General features: G+C 33.1%; 2 protein-coding genes and 1 long non-coding RNA gene across 3 annotated transcripts; all 3 read right to left on the bottom strand.

Annotated features, from left to right (window-relative positions):
* Positions 1 to 473: 473 nt before the first annotated feature.
* LOC111411384 (serine carboxypeptidase-like 40) lies at positions 474 to 7,946 on the bottom strand. Its single transcript, XM_023041920.1, has 14 exons — positions 7,568 to 7,946; positions 7,154 to 7,261; positions 6,790 to 7,064; positions 6,087 to 6,347; positions 5,890 to 6,008; positions 5,449 to 5,541; positions 5,253 to 5,358; positions 4,859 to 5,010; positions 4,653 to 4,736; positions 4,156 to 4,231; positions 2,615 to 2,761; positions 796 to 807; positions 616 to 688; positions 474 to 544 (listed from the first exon to the last, which is right to left on the bottom strand). Exons 1-14 carry the CDS (start codon positions 7,944 to 7,946, stop codon positions 474 to 476), a joined length of 1,956 nt encoding a protein of 651 aa, XP_022897688.1.
* A 4,463-nt stretch (positions 7,947 to 12,409) lies between these two features.
* On the bottom strand, positions 12,410 to 15,852 carry LOC111410475. Its single transcript, XR_002705701.1, has 2 exons — positions 15,693 to 15,852; positions 12,410 to 12,699 (listed from the first exon to the last, which is right to left on the bottom strand). It is a non-coding gene; the product is annotated as an uncharacterized LOC111410475 (long non-coding RNA).
* LOC111411383 (agamous-like MADS-box protein AGL15) lies at positions 15,852 to 18,926 on the bottom strand. The gene is made up of 6 exons (XM_023041919.1): positions 18,420 to 18,926; positions 17,159 to 17,234; positions 16,621 to 16,685; positions 16,354 to 16,453; positions 16,172 to 16,213; positions 15,852 to 16,001 (listed from the first exon to the last, which is right to left on the bottom strand). The coding sequence occupies exons 1-6, from the start codon at positions 18,599 to 18,601 to the stop codon at positions 15,852 to 15,854; spliced, it is 615 nt and encodes a 204-aa protein (XP_022897687.1). The 5' UTR covers positions 18,602 to 18,926.
* Between the last annotated feature and the right edge of the window lie 172 nt (positions 18,927 to 19,098).

Genomic DNA, 19,098 nt, shown 5'->3' with positions numbered 1-19,098 from the left:
TAATCACCTTTCTACTCAATTGGTATCGGTTAAGGTCACTATAGTTAAATTAGAGTTAATTCAATCCTCGTGGGAACGATATTCAGACTCATAGTCCATTTTACTACTTTTCACGATTCGTACACTTGCGGTAGTTTTAAAATCGAACAAATAAATACGTGAACAATGGGTATCTAGAATTGTTGATGTCTCTACTTGATTCCTCGAAAAATGCAAGAATTAGAGTATAATTCATAATTTCACATTTGAATATATGCCCTAGCTTATTTGTATCCCCTTACTGCATTTTTGTGAATGTTAAAGGTTCACGTGTCAGAAGTATGGTAACAATTCAAAATAAAAAGGGTAAAATAAATAAATTATCAATAGTAAAAAGCTATAAGTGATTCCAGAATAGTGATTCTATTTTCACATTCCTACTAAACAGTAGTAATTAAGTTGAATCAACCTTAAATAGATCTTTAGTCAAAATCTCACACAACTATAATTGCACCAGTAATATAAACACACATAAAAGTCATTTGCCAATCAAAATGCCAAGATCCTACATAAATATCCAATAGATGTGCAAAATTAATCGATAGAGAGATATATCATCGATACGTTTTCCTCTACCTAGGACCTCGTGCACAGGCTTTTCGCTGCTAAATAGAAGGTAGATCTCATCCTTGACTGCAACTGCCTTCGCCTAAAAGAAAATGGTTAATTAGAAGTATATTTTCTTCAAACAAACAAGTGTATTAAGATTATAATGCAAAACACAGTAATAAATTGAAGCTTACCACAACAACTTACCATTGCCAGTGGCTGTAATCACCTAAGCAATCTTTACCATCTAAAATTTTCTCAATTTCATTTTTGGTAGGGGTAAAATTTCGAAAAGCCAAAACATTTCTGTACTAAAAAATCATTAAAAGTCTTGAAGAAAAACAAAAGGATAGAAGTTAAAAAAGTAGAAAATTGAGGGTGGAAAGCTGTAAGTGTTATGCGCTAGGTCCAATCGATTTTAGACATAAACACTTTTAATATATAGTTGATGCAATTTGTGACAGATCTATTATTTTATTAATTAATATTCAATTGAATTTAATAATAGAGTCTGTGGATTCAAATCTTAGTAATTTGTTAATCACAAGGAGTTGTGATTGTGAGATACATATTACATATGATTAAATCTTAAATCATCCGTGGTCGTGAGTAATGATGAGATATGGATATCGTTATTACGGATTAATCATCTCGTGTGGCATTTCTTACTTGTAAAATAAATAGCTGATTTCACAACCTAAAGTGTGGTGACACTAGAATGAACACGTAAATATTTTGTTATATAACAAGATATCAGAAACTCGCTAAGAGATTCCACATGGATAACTATTTGAGTGTCAGTGGTTAATCTCTAACGTTCGATAGTGAAATTGGTCCTTTGACTTGAGTCGTCATAGTGCCTTATATGAGGACAGTCATGCTTTCACAGTATTCGATGTTGTTCTGACAAGGGTTGCTAATACGGCATCATTCGGGTAAGTCAAGAATTGTATAAAGATTGTGAATGATCAATAAATAATTCGTCACTCTTAGATAGTAAGAAATTATGATCTACATTTCATTCAATTAAGTTGATATCCATGGCAAAGGTGTACTCAAAAGTCGTAAATGAGTTTTTGACTTATATAGAGTTAATAGTGGAATGAAAGATATGATCGATAATCAGGATTGACACACTTTTATATCTTGTAATGGATCGGATCATAATGACGAAGATTATAGTTTCACGGTAAACGAACGAGTTTGATTTTGTTATATCACGTGACATTTCTCGTCCATGTATTGCTCTGACACATTGTTAGATGTCAATTTGGGATGACGAACGTGAGTTGGTGATAAATTAAAAGAGTGTTTAAATTTATCGATTTGATTAGATCAAAATAATAATTCACATCGTTAGGCATCGTCATTGAGAACCTGATGGGTCGCACACAAAAGGATAACTAGAAGATTGTGATTTGTCAATTAATTAATTTAACAAACGTTGGATGGATAAATTAATTAATTGTGTTTCTTATTTATATACCTGAATTAATTAATTGGATTAATTAATTTAATGACTGAATTTAAGTAAATGAGTTAATTAAATATTAGATTGGGTTAGATCAAGCCCGTTTGGGCTTATATATAAATAAGTGACCAAGGTTTTCAATTTGTGGAGATTTTCATTCTTGCTAGTATAGGAAAGGAGAAAACCCTGGTTCCCTACAATCTTGTTCTCTGTGTGGAATTCCATTGGAAGCTGGACAATTAGACAGCCGTAAGTGACAAATCAAGATATTGGAGCGAAAGAATAGAAAATGAGTTTGCAGAATCAAAGAAAAAATAACAAAGGAGTTTGTAGGGAAAAAAAAAAACTTACAATTTCTATCATACTTTCTATCTAAACACAAAGTAAATCCTTGGTGGGAATTAAAATCTGTTTTAGTCTCCACTACGCATGATAAGTAGATTTCCAACAGAACGAACCTTCAGGGTTGGCTCCATTTTTGTGTTTAATTTTTGTCGGCTGATTAGTCCGTTATGATGAAGAGAACACAATCTTTTTATTCTCTACATGATATACACAAAAGCATAGGCAAAAAAGAAGTAGAAATCTGGCCTTGTGGTCTTTGATTGCGCGCTTGAGCTCCTCTTCTACCACGTCGGTCATCGTGATGAATCCCACTTCTTCGTCTTCATTCTTCCTCATTGACAATGGAATGAAAATCACCTTCATTTTTTGTCTTTAGATAGAGACTACCAAAGGTGTAAGGGAAGCTAAGCCCTCGTTTGACCCCATTAAAACTCATCAATTTAATTTAAAAATTTTCTCTCTCATTTTTTTAAACACACAATTTTCAATAAAATAATATTACACGTAAATTGAAATTTTTTCATTCTTTTACAATTATCCATTTTTCAAAAAAAAAAATACTATTCTCCCGTTATAAATCCAAATAACAAGGGTCAAATGAGGGCTAAAATGGTATATATAAAGTAGATATTTGTATGAACGGTGAAGAATTGAATACGGAACAGTATGCAAACCGAATCTTGAGTGTGAAATGGGCCCCATAGGATTGAATGGTGGAGGCCAAAACATAAGTGTTGGGAGCAATAAAAAATGAGCTGATATCATAAACAATCATGGCTTTTTTTGTCCACATATACAACAGTGATATGTGAGGAGAAATCATAAATGAATAGTAACTTGCGATTCACTCTTTTAAGAGAGTAGTGATATTTGTTCATTATTTTAATGTTAAATTTTAAGTTAACAATAGATTACATAATGCACCGTTGAATTTACGTTGATTTTGGGATGGGGTCTAATTTATGGATTTTGTCTCGAGCCCTGACAATCACAAGATCAGCCTGCTTAGGATGAATTAACATTGATGATTTTTAATTGATTTTATAATATATTGGATTGTGGGGCGACTTAATTCTACGATTCAGTTTCATGGCGTATGCCATTTTTATATTTTCAGCACTAATAATTTAATTTACTTTTCATAACCCACTGTTGAAATATATTTATATAATTGTACATATAGTGATTTTAATTTGCTTTTTCATGGAGTGACTCGCTTCTAGTTATTCAAAGCCTTAATTCTGATTTCTTGTGGGCTCCTAATGCCATTATTTTATGTAATATCTTATTCTTGCTTAAAGATGTAAATTGTAGTTTGGATTGTTATGTTCCTTGCGAAGGAAATATTGTAGTCATTGTCATTGCGTCTTATGATGTTATTTATCCAAGTACTAGAGTTTGGATTGATTATTTGTATTACTGGATTTGTATTGTATGCGATTTGCGACAACTTTAATTAATGAATAGTGCCTTTTCTTTTAAAGAAATGCTTATTGTTCTTACATTTTTTTAATAGAACATATTTTATAGTTTTTTTAAATGAAAGTGACAGTATTTATAATTCATAATAATAGTATTTAGTGATGTAGAAGTTAATTGTGTGTTAGAAATAAATTGAATGTTAAGAGTATTGTCGACTCTAAATTAAAAAAAAAAAAAAAACGACAGTACTATGGGTATATTGTGGTGTCCATTTTGGTGTCCAAAATGGATACCCGGCCCCTCGACATTGGCCGAGGGGCCTACCATACCTGGACCCATAGGCGCCTCGGCCAATACCGAGGCGTTGGGTGTCTATTTTGGACACCACAATGTACCTCAAGCATTCTTCAAAAAAAAAAAAAAAAAAAAAAAAAAAAAAAAAAAAAAAAAAAAAAAAATTATTATTATTATTATTATTATTATTATTATTATTATTATTATTATTATTATTATTATTATTATTATTATTATTATTTCAATATGGATCAATAGACATTGCTTGTAGTACTCTTTCCAATATCATCAAATTCATCAATCTAAAGCCTAAGTGGTTGTTACGAAAATTTTAAAAAGTCAAGGTCAAAATTAACAATTAATTTTAATGAGATTCACAATTTTTTTTTATCAACTTTTAACTAAATATTTCATTAACTTTTATCAAAATCTACTTAAATTTTTATTAAAAACTTCGTCAAACAACCTCTAAGTTGCAAGAGTTGAAAAAAAATAAAAAAATAAAAATAATAAAAAGCTAAGCTAAGCTAACGGCAAAGATATGCTTGTTAAAACCAAAACCTCACTATTGATCGCAGCCTCTTCGACTCTTTGATCTTGACTCAACCATGCCAAACTACGAAAAATATAAAACAACATCTTTGATGCACAGTATTCTGAAAAATATAATAACTTGTATTTTATTTTTTTATTTTTGCAATACTAAACGATGAAATATATAAAACGACCGCATTTTACTGTTTTGAAGAAGTTGGGAGTTGTTTCCCACTAAGGAAGTGCTTAACGAGGGAAAGAGCTCTAGCAGGTTGATAACTGGGCACTTGATGGCCAGCCCCTCTAACTGTAGCAAATGTTAAGTCTCCTTTATAAACTTGTGTATACCCTCCAACCTGATTACATAACAAAATATCGTCGATCAATTTAATTATCCCAATATGTAATTTCATTTTTGTAAAATAATTAATTTAGTAAGAGAGTTAATAAGTTAAAAAGAAGACAAAAAGTGTCACATTCACTTTTATAAGTCCCTCAAATAAAAAGGAAAAATAATTCCATCAATACGTATTCTTTTTGGGGGAGAAAAATGGTAAAAATAACCTTAAATATTTTATCTTCAAGATTAATTAATTACCTCACTGCCAAGGAACCAAGGACGCCATGGAGTTTTAGTTGAAAGTTTCATGTGATTAATAGAATACTTCGTAGAAGTTACTGGTACGACTCCATCAGTGTCACCGCTGCATTTGAAATAATCGAGATGCTTTCATATATTTACATATGTTATATATAAGTAAACGAAATCCACTTATGAAATAAGTTTTAATTACCTAAATATCCACACTTGAAGTCCATTTGCCATCAATTCTTTTAGAAGGGGAATAATTGTTAATGGACTATCTTCCCATCTTTCGATAAAGTCGCTGCAATTTTCAAGGAAAAAAAAAGGAAAATTTATCCTAAGCTCTTCTTAAGCTTAAATAACAATTAATTTTTTTTATTTTTGATAAAAGTTGACGAAATGTGTAAACTTGACAAAAGTTGTAGATCCCATAAAATGTATGATAGAAAATGAGTAAGAAAAAATAAATTTCTCGATTAGGAAATTTGTACAAAGAAATAAATTTTACAATTTTCAGGTGTAACATAACATGCATTTCACTAACTATATTTCAAGAACTGTACAAGAAAAATAGCTAATAAAGATCGATATTTTGGATTGACCCTGAAAATGTGAATAATAAATAAAAATGAATGATGTTCAATTTGACCTGCACGATTGCCAATTGTAATGCAGTTTGGTGACATTGGCATGAAGTGCCTCTTGAACATCAGGTCGATTCAGATACATATACACGTAATCGTCACTGCATGGATCAAAATTCTTTACCTGCAAATGGCACGTTTGTTAGTTGTCGTGTCCAATTCTTCATAATTCGATAAAAGATTAAAATTAAAATTTACTTACCGAAGTTTTCTTGGAATTGGATGTGAATTCGGAATCAGGGCATAAAGAAGCATAGATGTTGTATACATCAAGGCCGTCCGTATCTGCGTCAGCTTCATCAAGAGCTTCATTGCATTCATCTGATTGATTTAAAGGCTTCGTGGAAAAATTGCAGAATTTTTGAATTTGGTACAATGTTTGATCCGAGATTAGAGCATGAGTTGCATAATATTCATACATTCCCTTCGTGTCTGTCTCATAGTTTATCACAGCATTTCCAATCTACAATATTATGTACAAGAAAAAGACATTGATGTTAATTTTTTGATGCATATGTGCTAAGGATTATGATTAAAGTGAATGGACCGTTAAGTCACAAAATTTATATCGGTGTTGAACCTAAGACGGTACCAACTGTGTAAAGTTTGCCAATGCAAGCTAACGACAACCTATTGACACTCCTAACATTGTTACGTGATTTAAATTTTGTAACGTTGAAAAGTCATTTATTTAGTAGTTAAAAATGTTTAAAATTCTCTTGAAAATTTGAAATATATAAACTCGACAGAATAAAGCTAATATTTCTAAGATGCAGATTCTTAAGTCTAATGCATACTATACATATTAATTTCATTTACCAAAAATTATTGACAAACAGTCATATTTTTTCTATGCTGAATTAGAAAAAATCTAACATAATTAAAGTTTAAATAAAGGAACTTACTATGATTCCTTTGAGATTGATAATTGTCCTGTTGGCTTTCTTATTGTGATGAAGGATTGTATGTGCTAGCTGTGGTACAAAATGACCAGCATAACTCTCTCCAGAAATATAGAAGTTTCGATTTTTATACTCTGGAAATCTCTCGAGCCAATTAAGTAGAAAGATATAATTATCAATGGCTGTTCTTCTATCTCCACCTTTAACGATATCCGTTGTCGTGTTTGAATATGAAAATCCTACCCCAGCTGGAGACTCCAAAAATAACATATTTGCAGCTGGGGGGAGTCAAGAAACTGACAAGTTAAGATACTGAAGAAGATTGAATTTATTTCAGTAAGTGTTAATACAGTACAAGATTATATACCATGGTTCCATGCAAATTTGTTTTTGTTCAGCGTTTTTCCATCACTGTTAACTCGAAATGGTCCAATCTCTTGCAATGCTCCATATCCAAGCGAAGAACAACCAGGGCCTAAAAAGAAAGTTCCGAAATAGGTTTTTAAGTACTCAAAGAAAATGTTCGATGACAACAATCAAAACTTTATTAAATATCAAAAGTGAAACGAGGTTTATTCAAAAAAATATTACGTTATCCCTCTTAACAAAATGTATATACTCTTGTTAAAATAGCATACTCGACCACTAAGTTGACCCCCTACTCGTCAAAGTCGACATCAAATTAATATATTAAAAATCTTGAATTGATGAATATGAAATCACTGCTACTTCACCTGATGACATATAAAATCAAGATTCAAAAATGAATGAATAGAAATACCTCCATTAAGCCAAAGAAGAAGAGGCAATGACTTCCTCAAATGCTCGTCAGCCTCTGCGAAATAATAATAAAATGCTCGACCAGCCGTTTTATTCACTGTAATGTATCCCCCGTACTGTCTGAATCCAACTTGTGGCTGTCCAGGCAATCTCCTAATCCTATCCCTCTTTTTCGTCCCTTTTTGAAGATGAATTTCTTCTCCATTAATATAACTACTTGCACTGAATTGGCTTCTATCAATGGCTCCTGTATTTTTCCAAAACTTTTCATTGTATAAGTGGGAAAGGGCTTCATTTTGCTTCTTTCCAGAACTCTGATCAATAAAACATGTTAAAAATAAATGGAACAAGACAAGAATCTGAGTGGTTTTGTTCCTCATGATTATATGGAACTTTCTCACTTTTTTGTTCATAAGGTTTTATATGAATATATGATTGCCTTGTTGAATAAATTCTGGTTTGAATTCATAGAAATTTCAACATCTGAATTATAATTGGATTAAGATATAGGAAATTATTAATTAAATTGAGGGCAAACAACTCATTTTTTCAAGGTGCATAGATATTTGTAATAACAATAATTCTATAAGTACGGTCAAAATCTGTGAAAAAATTTCTGTACTTATAGCATAATTTAATCAGAATCTGCATCAAGATTTTTAGGCAAGAGCGTGTTATAAGGATCCTTTTCTTGGAGTTTGTACATCTAATTTTGTGCCGATCACATAGCATATGCATTTAAATTGATCAATCAATATAATTATCCATTTATAGAATCCATGTACAAAAGTATTTTTGTTAAACAATTTTTTTTAAAAAATATAATTAGATAATTATTTATGATGAACATTATGATTAATAATTTCGTATCAAGTATCAAATTAATAACAAGATTGCTTATAAGGAAGAAAAACAATAGTCGCGTGCACTTTGAAGTGAAGTATTTATGTTGTTAATTTGAGAACTGTGAAAGATAAATATTTAATGAAAAAACGAAAAAGAAAAGTGTTAATATTATTGCTTATTTCCTCGCACAGAACCACAAATTACTAGAATTTTTAATTTAATCAATAGAGTACTTCGTTGAAGTTATCGACTTCATGTGTGTCACTACGACATTGTGACAATACATTTCAAAAGAGGCCTTGCGAGTAAGCCATAAATAAGGGAAGTGTTACGTGTACATAATTGTTTATATGATGGTGTCCATAATTATACGTGGCACTGAATCCAATCTTTAATTCAAATATCACAATTGCACATCAGTTGTTAATTTTGCTTATAAATCTATTGTGCCTAACTCTTGTACTTTGATAGTAGTTGTTCCAAACACATGACTGGTAATTGTTCTATGTTAACTAATTTTAAAAGTCATGCAATTGGTTTCATTACCTTTGGGGATGTACTAAAAGCAAAATTGAAGGTGTTGATATCATTGTGATTGGTTGAGGGACTCCCTTTATTAAATGATGTCTTATTTGTTACTGATTTGAAAGCAAACCTAATTAGTCTATGTCAACTCTGTGATGATAATCTCATGTTCGTGTTCACAAAAAAATTATTGTAAAGTGTTAAAAATGATGATAGTTGTGTCTTATGAGGTGCTAGATCTAGGGATAATTGTTGTTTCTTGAATCTGATATTACCTGTAATGTTTCGAAAGCTTACTTTACAGATCTATGGCATAAACAGTTAAGATATCTGAACTATACAGATTTTGTCAGACTTACTAAGCTAAATGTAGTAGGAGGAGTTCCGAAACTCACAGAAAAATCTAAAAGTGTGTGTAGTTCATGTCAAAAAGGTAAACAAACTAGAGTTTTACATAAACAAGATCAGTTCCTTGTTACCTCTCTTGAATTGTTACACATGGACTTGATGGGGCCAACTCAAACTAAAAGCCTCGGTGGTAATAAGTATATTTATGTGGTTATTGATGATTTTTCTAGATACACTTGGATAGACTTCTTAAGAGAGAAACCTAATATTTTTTTGAAAGATTCACATTTTGCGGTGGTTTGTGGTGATTTTTGAGTGGTTTTTGTCGTAGTTTTTGTATCTTTCTATATCTCTTTTTCACTTCGCCGTTAACCACCCTATCCTCTCCATCTTTGTTGACGACCTAATAGATCCGAACACTAGCATCACATAGAGAGCCACGTGCAAAGTGGATTGTTTTCTAGATCAGATCTAGGAATGTTGCTGCAATGACGCCGTTGTCGTTGCTTCAAATTGCACGCTACAGTCAACTCTACGATGAAGTCACAACTGCTGCGCGCGATTTCATCGCATCAGTGATGACACTACAACAACGGCTTTAATTTTGGATCTGATTTGTGCTTTGATTTTGTTGGTGATGTGGTGGTAGAGGTGGGAACGGAGAGCTCTGGTGGAGGTGGCTGCAGTATTGAGGTGGAGGTTGTAGGAAGAATGTTTGTGACCAATTATTTGGTTCATTGTGGCCAATAAATTGGTTAGTTTGTTGTGACCAAAAAATTAGTTAGTTTGTGACCAATAAATTGGATATTTTGTGTCAATAAATAATATGTGACCTAAAAATTTGAGTCTTACTATATTTGTGAGTTGTGATCGATTATAATTACGACTTATAAATTTTTTGATTTGTGGCCGATGAATAAACATGACCTACAATTGATTTGTGATCGTAAAATAATTTGTGACTTATAAAAATTTTGATTTGTGATCAAGAAATAATTCGTGATTAATTAATTGGATAATTTGTGACCAAATAGTATAGAATTGTGATCTTAGTATATTTAATTAATAAAATATATATTTAATTGATAAAATATATTTTTATTTAATTATTTCATAAATAAAATTGTGATCTCAATCTTTACTCATTATAGTATCTATGTTCTTAAACGATTTTTCATGACATTCTTATCCTCAAACCTTCCATTAGTTAATACATTTTTATTTGATAGCAGTTTATGTACAAAAAGTACGTGGATATAATGTATAACAATTTATTTTTCTATCGTATTTTTAAAAAATAAATAAATAAAAAAGTATGAAATATATTTCTCCAGCGTTACAACGTACGAAAATAAAATATTTTGACATAAATCATTATCAAGGGTGAAATGTATTAATTAATGGAAGGTTAAAAGTAATAATTTGAAGAAAAAATTAAGGAAATAATTGATATAACGAGCAAAGATTGAAGAACTTAATTATAAAAATATAGTGTAATTTTGCAATCTGTATACGACCCAATATATAACATTATCATTACAATTACTATGCATGCAATAAAATATAATCAATCTGAAGTAACAAAAAACATGAACTTCATAAACTTTTATTTTTCAAAGTTTCTTATCCATGGCAGTTGTTAAGACCTTTGGTTTACTTATCTTTAATACACACGGACATCAAAACCCTATCCATGGCCTCTATAAAATTAACAAGAAATAATTCTTTATTGATTAACCTTCCATCGTGCTTCTAAATCTTGCAAATGAAGCACTATGGCATCAACTCGTCGCCAGAAGCGTGTTTGAATGAAACTCTCCAAGTAAAAATGCACACGGTATTTGACTAACCAACCAATCCACTCCTTTTGCTTCAAACTTTCATATACTGTCCCACTTGCTTATAACTTATATTTTCGAACAATCCTTAGCCTAAACAACAACGATACAAATGTTGTCCCACTTGTTCACTACACCATATAAAAATGGCACAAGCAACATCCCAAAAACAAGAATTTTGTTTCGGATTTCTGTTTGCAATGGTAGTACTCTTGGTACAAAGGCTTGGCCGTTCGCTTAAATTTCTCTCCAGAATGGAAAATCACAACCCGGATTCGAGAGCCTTATTGGATTCTATAGATGTTTTCCGGGCCAAAATATCGAATATTACTAGCCAAATCTTGTTGAAGCCTGTAGAAGGATCAGAGTTACTGTCCTTGGCATGGGTTCAGAAATGTTTTGGTGTGTTGGATATGGTTAACAAGGATTTTGCAAGGCTGGTGGTGGAAATAGACTACCCCATGAAGGCATGGGGTGGTGCCGCCACTGAAGAGTTTCTCAAATACAGTTTACAGGTCCTGGATCTGTTGAATTCTGTTAGCTCTTCCATTTCCCATTTGAACCAGGCTAAGATTTCCCTTATCTATGCTTTGAGCCAGGTTGATAAATCCCCTTCTTCTGCAAAAGAAAATCTGATGCAAATCCGACCAAGATGCTGTAGTATCAAACTTGGAGAGGATTCTAAAGTGGAAGGATTATTATCTGGGATTGAAGAAAAATCTTGTTCTGAAAAGGAATTTATTGTTCTTCAAGCTTTGTCAGCAATGAAGAGCATTGAATTTTGGGTTCTAGATGCGATATTATCCAGCGTTGAAACAAGAAAATCCAATAGTTCCAACACGAACTGCCCGAATTCAAAATTTTGCAGAGAGATCAATGAAAAACCGGATGCAATTAAAGAGGTAAGAGAGGTCAATGATGCAGCCATGCACCTTGCCTCAGAATTATCTACTGGAAGATGCAATGAGGCAGCTAAGGAACTGAAGAGAAGATTGGTCGTGCTAGAGAATTCACTGCAGGAAATAGAGAAGCAAACAAAAGCTCTGTTTTCTCAAATTTTAGATACCAGAAATCAGTTGCTCGAAAACTTTCGATTCAAAGGAAACAAGCAGTAGGTGAACCGATATGATTATTTGTACATATGTAGTGTAAATATGAAAGAATAATAGACAGATCCTTGTATATCATAATGAATAGAAAACATTTATATCTGTCTATTTTACTCTCCTACTGTCTCTGCAGACACAATGAAAATAAAAACAAGCACAAGTTAATGAAAACCATTCACTACTATAACAATCTTTTTCTACTGCAAACCAGAACTGTGAAATACATTGTCTTAAACTAAACCAGCGTTTCGATTATCTTGAAGTCATTAAAAGTTACTACATTTATGAATGCTTCAACATAGCTTCTACCAAGTACCTAGGATTAATCTCTCTCAAAAAGGCCCTATTGCACACGAAAAGAGATAACAAGAAAGACTATAATGTGCTAGCTTGCGTCTCTGAGTTGATTAGTTGTGTTTCTCCATCAGATATCTTCATCTTCTTTCGACAAAACCACAGTTGGAGGCCTGAACAACAAAAGGTACATGTGAATACCAAGAAAAAATCTACAGAAATGATTCAAAACAAGGTCAAACAAATTCATAAAATTTGGGTGCAAAGTTCAGGGGTGTTGAAGTATGTGACTCGTATCGAGTTGAACACGTATACTGCGAAAGCAAGTTGATGCATGAGTGGAGTGAGGGATATGTAGCCGCTTACACTCTTGTAGCCTATTATTGAACCACGTTAACCTGTGTGTTTCTCCGTTGCGATTCTATACAATTCATCAATATTGCCGCACATACATCACATGACTGGTATCAAGCTCAAGTTAGATACGTCAGGTTTAGATGTCTGGGGTTTCTTCTACGAAGTTTCATATGGTCAAGTTCGACACATATGGGTTAGTGCAAAGGAGGGCAGAGGATCTACAAGAAAATCGGTGTTTTACTACCAATGAAAAGTTTCATTTAGACTCAGTATGAATACTAGAAATTATGATCAAGGATTCATTTATCAATCGCTATATACTGAGATCCTTACTGAAAAGGTTTTCAAATATAAAAATTCCGTGCCGCAAAAAATGGTCAAAGCATTATATGGAAAGAAGCCAGAAGGCATGGATGACAAAGATTTGGAGGAACTTGAAGTGAAGAAGTGATGTATCACATAAAGGATGAGGAATCCATGGCGACAGTTTGATTTGAAACTAGAAAGTCAGCATATGTCCGACTTGAGAGTGTTTCACTGTCCAATCACATACAGGTTTCTAGCGAGGAGAGATTGAAGTTTGATGAAAGTATAGATAGTGTATCTTTCTGGAGTATAAAAATGGGATGAGGGTGTTCAAGCTCTGGATTCCAAAGGCAAACAAGGTGGTGATCTATATAGATATGGCATTTTATGATAAATTCACGTTGTAGTGTACTCAGGGATAAGAGAATCAGGTGTGATGAGCGCGTGGTGCAGATGAAATTAGAGACTCATGTTAGAGAGGATGACGACATAATGCAGAGAGTTCTAGCTCAAAAGATTAGGAGCATTACTATATAGCTACAAACAAAACTAAACACACTGTTAGGCCACCGACCAGGTACAACTTTAAAGATTTAGTTTCTTATACACTTATTACCAGTAATGAGGACCCTACTACTTTTAGAAAGCTCACGTAGCCAAAAGATGAGTAGATTGATAGGTGTTAAGGTAGCAGAGATGGAGTCCCAGAATGAGAACTAGACATGGAAGTTGGTGGAGCTTCTAGAGGAAAAGAGGGTGATAAGTTACAAATAGTGTATAAGAAGAAAGCAGGATCTGAAAAAGAGGAGGAAAAGTTCAAGGCTCATCTACTAGTAAAGAGTTACTCACTGATGAAATAGGTTAACTACAAAGAGATTTTCTATCATGTGATTAGACACACTTCCATCAAGGCAGTGTTGGTTTTGGTAACATATTTAGACATGCATTTGGCGCAGATATCATAAAGATAACTTTTCTTAAGATTTGGAGGAGCAAATTTACATGGTACAGCCAGAAGGGTTCAGTCAGCCTAAAGACGAAAACTATGTCTGTAAATTGAGTAAATCATTTTATGGGCTAAAGACGTCTTTGTGATAGTGGTTTAAGGGATTCAACTCCTACATGAATTGGATTGGCTATTGAGATGTGAGTATGATTGTTACACTTATGTGAAGAGGCTTGGTATCTATTCATTTATTTTTCTGTTACTTTATGTGGATGATATATTGATTTTTGCAAGGAGTATGAATGAGGTTAACAAGCTGAAGACTTGGTTAAGTAGAGTATTTAACATGAAGACTCTGGGTGCGGCCAAGAAGATTCTCGGGATGGATAATTGTATTAGGGTGGCTATGCTGAAAACGTGTTGTAGACGTTCAGCATAAATAACAAAAAACTAGTGAGTACACTTTTGGCAAATCACTTTAGATTGTCTGTCGCTCAATGATAGATGCTAAAATTGAAGATATATCAAAGGTTCCATATGCTATTGCAATTGGGTGCTTGATGTATGTTATTGTATGTACAAGATCTTATCTAGCATAAGATGCTAGTGGGGTGAGCAAGTTTTTGGCAAGTTCAGGACTAAAACGTTGGGATGCAGTCAAAGTGGATTTTCAAATACATGAAGGGTACTACAAACTAGGGCATCGTGTTTGGCAGACAACATAAGATCCTTAAATTGTGGAATATGTGGATGCACATTATGTAAAGGACATGGATGACAGGAGGTCGACTATTACGTATTCACTCTTGCAGGGGGGCCTATTTGTTAGAGGTCTATGATTCAGTCTCTGGATGCGCTATCTACAATGAGGAAGAGTATAGAGCGGTAGCTAAGGCTGCCAAGGAAGTTTGTGTTTTTTGTGTTTTACAGGGTTGGTCATTAATAAGATGGATGTTTAAGAGTTCATTTGCATTTTGATAATCGGAGTGCCATATATTCGGCAACGAACCTAGTATTTCATCCAAGAATGAAGCCTATAGATATGAGGTTTCACAGAATTAGGGAGTTAGTTTCTTCAGATAAATTATTACTTGAGAACGTTTAAACTTTTAAAAATGTAACGGACATATTGACAAAGCCTGTTAGCACAGCTAAGTTTAAACATTGCTTGAACTTGATTAAAGTCTCTAGGTATTAGAGAGGTGTCCCAACCTATTGGTCCCAATTGGAGTCCAAGGTTTGTTTTTCTTTCTCCCAAGTGGTGGATATTCACTAAGGTAGAGATTGTTGGAGTATGTGACTTATATCGAGTGAACACATATATAATGGAAAAGTTGGCTAGTGTCTATATTTTTAGGATTTTCCTAATATCTTTTACGGACTAGGTTAGTATATATGTTGTAACCCTATTATTTCAATATACAGAATATAGTCTCTTCGCTCCCACAGATGTTGGCCTACTACCAAACCTGGTAAACCTGCGTATTTTCTCTCTTGCTCTCTCTGTGCAATTCTGTAAAATTCATCAACATTGGAGCACATAGCACAACAAAATACCCCAATTGCAAGGTGGTGTCTGAGTTGTCATCTTCAAATCCACCATTCCTTAATACTTCAGGACTTACAGAGCCGGCTCTAATGGCCGAATCCACTGGATGGTTCTCAATAGAAAGTGGTTGACTATGACTGGAGGATGGAAAGAAGCCTCGAAGGTCTTCAACCTACATTTAATGTTAAGCCAATAAATAATCTTAGGCAAAATTCATAAACAAAAGCCCAAGTTATGGGAAATTTTTCATCCACATAAACAAATATTTTATTTGCCTGTTTGCGTAAAGTCTCATTCTCCAGCATGGCCCGTTGTTCCTGCATAGGAAATCAAACGGATAACACAAAGTAAAAGATGTCTAAATTTTCCTGAGGAATTGTTATCACTACAGATCCCATAACACATAATTAGCTTTCTTCCCCTTCAAATTTGTAGTTTGACTCCCATCAATAGGTGAAAAAGAGGAAATTGCATGAACTCAGGTTACCTGCAGTCTTGATTGGGCAAGTTGCCTCATCAATATTTGTTCCTGAAAATGTAGAACACTCTGTTATGGATCCAAAATGGAGTCAAAACATAACATATTGCTACAGACTAAATGTCATTGGAGATTTTGCAATGTAAAAGCTAATGATTGCACAAGTGAAAGAAACTCAAGAAATATCTAACCTTTCTCTCCTTTATGCTTATGAGCCCTTCATTTAGTTGTTGTTCCAGCTCACCCAAATCTCGTAAGCCTATGCCTGTAAGGTCCTTACCCAACATTCGCCTAAACAGCACAGGCAATATATATAATGAAATTCAGATTTCCTAAACATTTAGTGCATGTTTGCTACGAGTATTGGATAGCACTGAATCTTAATTATGTTATGTGCTATACAATCCGCCATACCAAACATGCTATAGTGACAATGAGAGAACTAAAGGAAAACATACAAATGCTTCATTTTCAGATTTTCTATCTCCTCTTTGAGAACATCAACTTCCTTTGATTCCTGCTTCTGGTAAAAGTGAGAGAAATTACACAGAAAACTCAACTCATTTGATAAATTGTATTAAACAACATAAATCTTACAGCAAATAGTCACTTTAACTAAGTTACACACTTTATTAACAAATTTACTGGTAGAATGCATAGAGGTCAGCATAATGGCCTCACATTGGCTATATCTTCTCAAGTTTGTCTAATTATTACATTCAAAGATATGTAGCTAATTGGAACTACAGACTCACAAGGCTGAATTTGCTCAATTACTTCGTCTAATCTAACTACATATCTGAACGACATACAAATTTAATATAAACGTGTGGATTGTGTTAGCACAAGAGTGCACGTATGCAGCAAAGGTACTGTAGGTTTTAATATCGTGCAGAAAATCGGATTTGTGCTGAGAGAGAAAGACAGGGATCAACAGAGTGGGGGAAGGGAGCTGACCAATATAGGCTGAAATTAGGCAAAATGAGAGTACCATACCTCCGACTTGATTTCCGGTGTAGAAACCTGTGAAGAATCCATAGACTTGCTGTATCTTGAAAGTATTGTTTGCATGCTGCAACAAAATCACATATGAATAGGCAAATGATTGTGAGGCTTTCAATTCATTTATTTCATAAAGAAATTATTTTTTGATTCTTCTATTTGACAGAGACTCATAGAGCAACCAAAATTTTGGCACTTTGGCATTCTTCATCTGTGTGCAAAATTTCACAGTTCGAACCTCTCTGCTGTTATAACCTCTGATTGACTAATGTCTAGTTCCAATATTAAAAGTTTGCACAATCAAACTCAAAAGAAATATTCAATTAATCAAAATGCAAATAATTATCCTATTCCCAAATTTTTGAAACTTTAATCTACACCCTTCTTTCCTAATTCTAGTTACAACGTAACAACACACTCCAAGAAGATTTCAAGATTTTTTTATTTTAATTTTTAGTTTTTTTGGGATGAAGTAAATGTAGCTGCATTAATCGAACAATTACATCACAAAATGTCGTACTGAATTCTAGAGAGACAGATAAAATATCTCGACATATCAAATTCAAGGAATCAAAGAAAAATTAAAAACTGTATCTATATTCACCATATCACACATAGTACAATAAGTATTTCTTTTTTGCTTCAACCTGTTGTCTCATATAATATAACGGATGGTATAAATTTAGCAACACGTTATTCCTCAAATCTGTTCCACGAAGAAATAAACTAGATTTGCATTCACAAACAGTAGTCTCAAACAAAGATTGTACTGAATTTTACCAAATATGTTTTGCAGAAAACCAGGGTAATTAAATAAAGGTACGATTTTTAACTGAGTTAATTTTTTTAGAAAGGAATTTTACACCGTCAATCAAGTCACTTAATTTTTCATATTTGTAGCATAAAATAACTTAAATAAACAAATCAACCACTGAAAAACTCAAAATTACAGTAATAGAATTCATTATAAAGCACATGCACGGGGGGGAAAACTTTCTTTAATTCTTTCGAAAAATAAAATCAGATAAATTAATTAAACAAAGCAGAATTCCAAAAAATCTAACAAAATCCACAATCTTAACAATTAAAAATCTACATGCAATGGTGTGGATTTGGTAATCCATATCAGAATTATATAACAACAACAAAACACTCAAGAGCCCATTAAAGACATCGATAAATCCCCAAGGAATTAAAATTAAAAAAAAATACCGAAAAAGAAAAGTCGAAAAACTGCAAGAAGAAGTGCAATTACTTTGAACTAGAGTACTCAAAAAGCTTCCCAGTGCTGGAAAAAATAATGACAGCAACATCTGCTTCACATAGAACAGACAGTTCATAGGCCTTCTTCAGAAGGCCTTGACGCCTCTTAGAGAATGTAACTTGCCTACTATTCGAGTTCTCGATCTTCTTTATCTCGATCTTTCCTCGACCCATTTTTTCTCTCCCAAAACCCACAAAAATAATAGATTCAAGATCCCAAAAGAGTAATTCCTCTTCAATCTCTCTTGCTCAACAGTTTATATACGCATGCAGGTTTATAAAAGGATATGTTTTGACCAAAAAAGGAAAAGAAAAGGAGTTGCTATATAAGGTGAAAAAGAGAGATAAAGGAGAAGAATACAGAGAGACGCATTCAATTTATATTGCACCAAATGGCACTGAAACGACAAGCTTTTGCATGGCTATTGTGTACACAGAGTATGACTCTTTTCCCGATCCATTGTTGCCACATTAGGCCCAGGCTTTGCTTTTATCGGGTTTCGTCGTCAGTCCCACTTTCCACTTTTAATTGTTAATACTATACATACAGAACCACAACCTGCCTAGCTTTGATAAATTGTTGAACCACTTCAATATCTATTTCTGTAATTTGACTCCTCTTTTTTTTTTTTTTTTTTTTTTTTTTTTTTTTCTTTTTTTTTTTTTGTTTT

Source organism: Olea europaea, chromosome 15 (assembly GCF_002742605.1).
Source record: "Olea europaea var. sylvestris chromosome 15, O_europaea_v1, whole genome shotgun sequence".
NCBI lineage: Eukaryota > Viridiplantae > Streptophyta > Magnoliopsida > Lamiales > Oleaceae > Olea > Olea europaea.
This window is presented reverse-complemented; position numbering and strand designations above follow the sequence as displayed.